Source organism: Numida meleagris, chromosome 16 (assembly GCF_002078875.1).
Source record: "Numida meleagris isolate 19003 breed g44 Domestic line chromosome 16, NumMel1.0, whole genome shotgun sequence".
Taxonomy (NCBI): domain Eukaryota; kingdom Metazoa; phylum Chordata; class Aves; order Galliformes; family Numididae; genus Numida; species Numida meleagris.
The window spans coordinates 7373953-7381990 of record NC_034424.1 but is presented as its reverse complement, the minus strand read 5'-3'; the positions used below and the strand labels follow the sequence as shown (position 1 = coordinate 7381990).

General features: G+C 49.5%; 1 protein-coding gene across 3 annotated transcripts in view; it reads right to left on the bottom strand.

The window, feature by feature from the left end:
* The window catches only part of COL5A1 (collagen type V alpha 1 chain), a 127152-nt gene continuing 120317 nt past the window's right edge, over positions 1204–8038 (bottom strand). For all 3 annotated transcript variants that reach the window (XM_021413741.1, XM_021413739.1, XM_021413740.1), the window contains exons 65-66: positions 4561–4794; positions 1204–2496 (exon numbers count right to left, since the gene is read on the bottom strand). In XM_021413741.1, coding sequence (XP_021269416.1) covers positions 2350–2496; positions 4561–4794 — 381 coding nt within the window. In that variant the 3' untranslated portion in view covers positions 1204–2349. The remainder of the gene's footprint in view (positions 2497–4560; positions 4795–8038) is intronic.

Here is an 8038-nt window from a genome sequence, read left to right as displayed (position 1 = left end):
AAAAAAAAAAAAAAAAAAGAAAAAAGCTCCCTTGATGGGAATTCATCAGAACAGAATCACATGACCTAGACAGACGCACACGTGTGCATACATACATCGAGATATGGCTTATATCTGTTGCAGACGGGAACGTGCAACCTCCTCGACCTTCCCCCTGCTCCTGGCCGAGGCTCTTGCCAAGGTGAGCAGAAGCCGAACTCGGCCCTAGATCACTGGATCCTCGTTTTCACTGCTTTGCTGCTGGGGTCTGCAGTTTTAGGGTAGCACCTTTTATTGTTTTCTCCCCCCCCTCAAGTGGAAAAAAATAAAAAAAAAACCAACAAAATAAAAATAGTAACGAGACAGAACACGACACAAGAAGGGAGGCGGATGGACACGGCTCTTGCAGACCCGAAAGCACCGTGCAGCATCGCAGCTCCCGCCTCGCTCCCTCCCGCGGGCGCTGCTGCTCTCTGCTAGGGAAGGAGGGGGGGAAAAGACATCATATATTGCCTTTTTTCACAGTAAATGTGATGTCCTTTCCTTTACGGTGACAGACCCCACCCTTGGCTCAACCGTTGCTGTAATACTCCGGGCCAAATAATAATAATAATAATTAAAAAAAAAATAAAAAAAAAATCCCCTGCAACATCGATTTTCCAGCCAAGAGATCTAAAGAAGGAAACAGCCGGGGAGAAAACAAAGCAACGCGGGGAGAAGGAAGGCGGTGGCAATGGCTGGGATCCAAAAACGATGCGTGGGGAAGGAAGCCATCCCGGCTGCCACCGCGGGAAGAGAATGGCACACGCAGCTCCGTCCCCGCGTCCGGACAGCGCCAAGGACATCGGTTAGCACCACAAACATTCGGCGACCGAGTACGATCCGGTGTCATCGCCACCGTACAAATGCGTGGGTATTTTTTTGAGAAGGCGTCAGCGCTTTTCAGACTTCCTACGCGGGCCGTGTGAGCTCCCGTAACACGATGAAGGAAAGGAGAGGTCTTCGATGTAGAGAATACGAAGCCGCCATGCATTGGTAACCAGAGACCGGAGCAGGAGCGTGCAGGCTGCGCTGGAAGCGGCTAAAGCAGCGGCCAGTGGGAGATTGGCCAATGGCAGGGTCCAACCAGTGTTGTGTTAACGTTACTCGAGTAGATAGCACCACGAAGAGAACATGTAAAAACAAACAGCACCTTTTTTTTTTTGTTTTTTTTTCTCCTCCTCCTTTTTTTTTTTTTTTTTTCCTCCGTTGCTTTACGCTCCGTATTCCAAGAGGACAAATGGATCTCCCCTGCCACTGCAATCTGCCACCGGGAATAGATTGTTTTTTTTTTTTTTTAATTATTATTATTTTCAAAGAATATCGAAGGAAACAAGCGGGCAAGAAGAATTAACTTAAAACACGGACGTGAAGCTTAAGCGGGGGCACAAAGATGCAAATCGGATCCTGCTTTTAGGGCTCGGTAGCAAGAAGAGGCTTTGCTTTCCTTATTGTGGAGCAAATCATTCCATAGGCATCAGCGGCTGCGGGGCGGCAGCAGGGGGCTGTCATCGTGCAGGCGGGGTCACATGCATGTTTTGAAGCCGGGAACGTGGAAACATTTATAATAATATACAATACAAATATTTACTTACAAACATACAAAAATATAAGCACCTTTAAGACACGGGAAAGAGATGCCCAGGGTGACTTTTAGCGATCGAATTCGTCGGGGTTCAATTTGGTAAGAAGTAGAATTAGGCGATTCAATGGAGATCCTACAGATTCTGGAAACGGCCATTACATCTGCTTGCTAGACCCAATGCAAATCTCACAAGAAGTCAATGAGATGACCAGGAAGAACTTCAGCAGGGTTCGCACGAGAGCCGGGACTCAACGTCAAGCTGAGCGCAGGAGTTTCAAGTTTTTATCCATTTTCCTTAGAAACGCACAGAGAAAAAAAATCTACAGAGAAGCAACTCGGCATCATCTTGCCGGGAGAAGGAGTCTCGGCTGCGTTTCCATCTCTGGACACGCGGGTGGAGGAGATGGCGGGCGCGCGGTGGCCGTGCAGGAGCAGCAGCGGAGCGAGGCACAGGGGCCGCCCCGGTGGCATGGGGACAGGTCAACGGGCCACGTGGGCAGCGTCAAGGTCATGAGATTCTGCGTGGGTTCGTGTGGGTGCCGTGGCACAGAGGAACTCGGGCGAAACGAAGAACAAAACAAAAACGAAAAGGAAATAACCCATCGCTGTCCAGTTTCAGAACGTGCATGTGAGGAGGAACTCTTTTTTTTTTTTCTTTCTTTTTTTTTTTTTTTTCTTTTTAATTAATTAAATGGCGCAATGAGGTTACGAGGTTGCTCATTTGGAGACTAGTTTTCAGGTGGCTCTTAGCCCATGAAGCAAGCTGGTCCCACCTCGAATCCAAATTTCTGTGACGCTTCTCCAAAGTCATTGAACATGATGTCGACGATAGGCACTTGCTCGACCTTGGGCGTGTTGATCTCCAGGACAGTCTTCTGATAGCCCTTCTTTGCCTGGGGGGAGAAGAGGGAGAGAGAGGAGCTCTGATGGTGCCTCCAAGCCAACGCCGGCCGGTTATCATGAGCAAACATTCACTGGTCAACTGGGAATACGCAGACGGTGTCACCCAGGCATTGCCTAAGCTAATTTGGAGGCACCCAGCACCCAACCCCAATGCAGATGCAGTAGGCACCACTGGGGACGCTGGGGAGATGGCTGCCCTGAGCACTCACTTCAAAGCTGTTGCCACGAGGATGGAGTGGCACTAATGCTGCTTTCAGCACAGCTCAGAGCTGGAGCAGGAGCTTGGCAGAACTGCTGTGGCTGTAGTATAGTTGTTTTGCCTCCCCAAGGACACGCATGGGTTGCCAAGCAAATATAAGCAATTTAATTTGAATATATTAGTTTGACTATTACCCGAGTGCTACCGAAAAGACCACATTTAAAGTTTGATGGAATTCACAAGGTGATGTTGTCTTTTTATCGTGCCTGCTAGCCATACAGTTATTTCTGAAATATAAATAATTATTGGAGGAGCAGAAGTGCACCCGGGAGCATACAAAGCTGCGCAAACAAGTGAATTTATGGAGCAGCTTTTGGCTCTACCTTTACCCTCTGATTTGTGTGTCTCAGAAGAATAGGCTGTATCACAGTTACTGAGAAAGAGCCGTAAGATCAAGAAAAACATATTCAAATAATGGCCCAAACATCAGCCCTGGAGCTCCTCCGGTGCTGGCTGCAGCAGCCTCAATCATGGTCAGGGTTCAGGGCCTCTGTGGCAATGCCGTGCTGGGTAACCAGGCCTCATTTTTCACATTAAGGCTTAATCTTATAGATATTGCCAGTGTTTCAGCAAGGACGACCTGCTGAGGTCCCCGAGACAGTACAGGAATGCAGGAGAAGCAGAGCATCGCTCTACAAGGCTCTCGCAGCATCTCGCTGGAATATGGCTCTGCACTGAATCAATCCCTGCAGGATGCAGTGAGTCCCCTCCGTGTCCTTTACCTTCTCTCCATAGCCTGCAGGAACTTGCCTTGCAGAGAGGGGCAGGAGGAAGGGCTGAAGCTTGGAAGCTATGCCCAAAGGCCTATGCCCCACCACAGCACCAGAGCTCACCCAGCCCCTGCTGCTCCCTGCTTTGCTCCTGCCTGTCTTTACTTTGCAGCACCGGGGCTGGTTGTGCTGACAGCAGCCGGTGCTACAGCCTCCAGTGAGAAGCAACCAAGCAAATAAACTCAAAGGAGCTCCAGTCCTGTTTCCAGGCAAATATCCCTCATTAGGGAGAAGGAAGAGCAACGCAGGGTACCTGAGCAGCATCACTTAACCTAAAAGGGTTTTCATCAGATGGATCTGCCTTGAAATGTGCAGCGTGTGATCTTGCAGCTTCCCTGAGACTTATGAAGGAGAAGGGAGGGGAGGGCTCTTTATGCTGAGGACAAGTTGTGTTATCAGGAGACACGAGGTACTGGAGGATAAACCTCCCCATGCGACTTCTGAGCGTTTTCAGTAGAGGGATGAATGCCCTTTTCCTCTCTTGCAAGAGTATTAAAAGAAGTGATTCTAATTTGATTTTTTCTCATTGCTCCTACAGTAAAAGTGCGTCTGCCAGAACAGAATCACTTTAATCTCAAATTATGTGGAGGGCTTTTGCTGTCAAACATCTCTATCATTCAGTCCCGTGGGCTTCAAGCACTGCAGTTGCAGAAGGTGAGAATTATGCATGCTTTTGCACTGACAAACTGGGTCTCGAAATAAATGCAAGCTGCACCTACTTTGCCAAATTTTCAGCTCCTGAGGGCAGACCGCTCAGAGCTCAGCCTGAAATCAGATACCCAGCAGCAGGCAGAAGCATCCAGCAGGCTGGATGTTGGGCCACCTTTGGAAACTCTGGGCATCGTTCACAGCCAAAGAGAAGGAAAAAAGAGTACCACGGGCTGTGCGTGCATGGGAAGGGCAGGGCTGCAGCTCAACATCTGCCCCTGAGCTTGGGGCAAAAAGTCAATCCTCAAAGCGACTGTAGCAAGGGAAAAGGGGAAGTGACTTGCTCAGAGACCCCTGCTGCAATCCGCCCCACGTACCGCGCAGCCGTCGAAGGCGGCTCGGATGTACGGGTTGTTGTCGTAGGACATCTCCTCGTCGTTGGAGCCCAGGAAGCGGATGGCCTTGTCGTAGCTGTCAGTGGTGGCATCGTGCCAGGCTACGGACTGGTAGCAGTTGTAAGTGATGTTCTGGTGGGCCGAGGCGCTCAGCAGCCGGAGGAACGTCATCTGTACGACTCCAATGGGGTTCCCGTCTGAATCCACGTAGGAGAGCTAAGGAAAGTGGAGAAGGGGAAACACTGGGCAGTGAGGGGCAAAGCAATGCATGTAGGGAGCTCCAAGGACCACCACCTTTCCCATCCATCCTTATTCCCATGTGCATGGGTACCCAGCCCTCTGCTGCAGGATGGTCTCCCCATCCCACCAGGGCGTAGGTCCTGCTCCTGCCACGCTGCGTGGCAGAGGGATGCTCTGGTCCTCCTGCTGCCAGAGCCAGTTTATTTGTGTTGCTGGCTGTGATCTGTTGGTGAGCTAAGGAAAAAAAAAACAAGGCTACCCAAGGGCAGGAGGAGAAAGGAATAGGGATTTCAGCCCTGGCTGCAAAGCGGTACAACACTCAGCAAATCTAGGGATGCATGTCTCAAGGCCATTAAAGCCAGTACTGAGCATACTTCTCCAGCTTCTGAGGAGCATGAACACTTATGGAAGGGTTTGGAGCGTTATTTTTCTGCCCCATTTGACACAGTTATCTGACCTCCGCAGGTACTTCGTTCTGCACACACAGGAGTGTTTCCCATTCACCTTTCCTGGATACCACCGCACTGAGATTTCTAAGCAATCCCTACAACCTCTTCTGCAGAAATCCTGCTCCTTCTGACAGATTCACAGCTGCACCTGCATGGGGATTTGCTCTGTCCTGCACACCAGGTTCCTCTTCTCCCTCAAGGGAGAACGGTTTCTGCAAATCTATTCCTGCAAAACACAAGCTATTGAAAGCTCCTCCAGCCCTCAGGATTCAGGCCTTTCTGCAACTTTCCCTTGTGCCCCCCAACAAGGAAGCACCCATGGCACACAGCCAGTTCATTCTATGGACTGACTGCACTTGAGGTGGCACCTCCAGCCACGGTGAAGCCACCGGAGCAGCTCTTCAAACTGCCCCCTACAGACCAGCTGACTTCTTTAAGAAATGACTGGGAGAAAAAGGCACACAAACAGCACAGTGTTCTTCGAGGTACGGTGAAGCATCCAATCACGGTGCGGGCTGCAAACAGTAGAAGAGATTCATAACCAGACAACAAAGTTACACGAGTAAAAAAGGTAATAAAAATAAATAAATATACCAACCGGTTGTCAGGATACCATTGCACCGTCCTCCTGAGAGTTAAATATGACTGACCATGAGAGAGCCACGCATGCCAGGTGGAGAGAGAGCAGGAAACCACCAGGACATAGAAGGACGGGGACACAAAATGCTGAGCACTCAGTGCACGCTCAGTGACACACGGCACTGCCCATCGATCTGCAAGAGTTACTTTTCTGTGTATTCCTATCTCAAATCGATGCTTGGTTTGGGAGCCTGACTGCTTGCTAAGGGGGCTCAGTTGTTCTGCCTCTGCACGAGGTTTACCATCGGATCCACTGGGAACTGGCTGTGTGCACAGAGCTTGTTGGTTTTGCAAATAAAATCAATGCTTTCCCTTTTTCCGTGCTGTAGTATTTGCCTGTGGCAGATGCCATATGGCAGCGAAGGATAACAGGATGGATGGGTGGCAGGTCTTGTTAGAGCTACCGGGAATTACGTGCGTGCGTAATGCACACAGGAGGAAAGCAGAGGCCAAAAGAAAACATCTGCAACCCTCTTATCCCTCAAAATGCAGTTTGGCTGCATCATGAGGAACGCTGGGAAATTAACTCCACGTACTCTGTGTCATTGATTAATGACAGCGGGGAAGCATCAAAAGGTTTCTTCGTATTCCCCAGTTACTCCATCCATTTTACTATGGGTGTCCCCACACGAAAGGCAAGCCCTGGCACACTAGGTGCATGCAGGGATTATTATGGGGTGCCCCGTGGGCAGCCCCGTGGCTGCAGGCTGGGCACGAAGGCTCTGGGATGAGCAGAGCAGCCCTGCCAACCCGAGGGGCACCCACACCCATCCTGCCAACCTACAAACAGAATTCAGCCCATTCACATCCAGGCAAACACCTCCCCAGTCTACCAGTCTCATAGTTCCAAATATTGACTGGTATGAAATGCTTTTTTTTTTTTTTTTTTTTTTTTTTAAATAAATCCAGCTTTACATTTACGGCTTTTGAACAGTTTTGGGGGTTTGCTGTGGAAAGTCTCCTATGTGCTGGTGGCTTTTTTTTTTTTTTTGCAAATGGAAAATGTGGGACAGGTAAAAAGCAAGAAAACAGCAACGCAGAATGATGGAACAAAGGGCACCAAGTGGCACTGAAATTCCTATTCAAAAAATAGGCCCCAAGCTCTAGGGTGCCCATTCAGCCTCTAAAATAGCTGACAAACAGGCTGGAAAAAAAGAAAAAAAAGCAGAGAAGATGCAGAGATAGACGTACTTGTAATATTAATTGATGAAGTGCTCTGTAATTAAGCTATGAGTAGTTGCCCTCCAAGGAGCTACGAGGCTGAAGCCTTGGCTTTGCGGCCTTGTTGGATGGTGCAGAAAAGCTGCAGAAGCCATATCCTTCTTGTGGGCAGAATCAGAGCATACGTGTTTAGTGGCAGTGAAATGTGGCTCAGGGAAACAAGTCAGCATCCTCCTTTGTTTGCCCTTTAAGGTGGAAGTTTGGGTGTACTGCAGGAAACCTCTGCCCTGGGCAGCAGGGACATCAGCACCTCCACCTGCTCGTGCCTGCTGAATATTTGCTCCTTCCCTCATCCTCCTGATCTGACCGAGCTCACGATGTGCACCCCACTAATCCTGTAGGAACTGATACAACGTGCGGGAGATTTCTGTTGCTGGAGGAGAGTTAATCATTTGATGAAGGGCTCAGTGGGAGAGCGATCTATGCACAACATGTATGTTCAGCTACAGGACCAAATACTAGAGCTGCTTCTCTTTTTTTTGTTTGTTTGTTTTTTGTTTTTTTACATGTTGCTGTCTTGCTTGCTTGCTGACATCAAACATTGTTTGACCTCACAGCGGTTTTTCTGCCTTTAAAAAACCACTTCAATTGCGACTACATCAAATTCCAGGCCATCAGGCTTGGCACGCACACGGCTTCAAATCTTCCTTTCAATCAATGACTTCACTTCTCCTGAGTTCTGGGGATGGTGTGGGAGCTCCCAGCATGGCTCATCTCCAGCAAGGAGTTGAGATTCGGGGACAACCTGACCCAGTTATATGCAGACTCATCAAACCAGCCTGGGCTACTCATAAGCAAGTGGTGCAGCAGCAGCACAGTGCCCAGCTCCAGGCTGAGGCATCACACCAAGGGTCTCAGGATGAGGCTGCTCTACCTGGGGACAGCAGCACGGGGACACCCAGTTTGCCCTT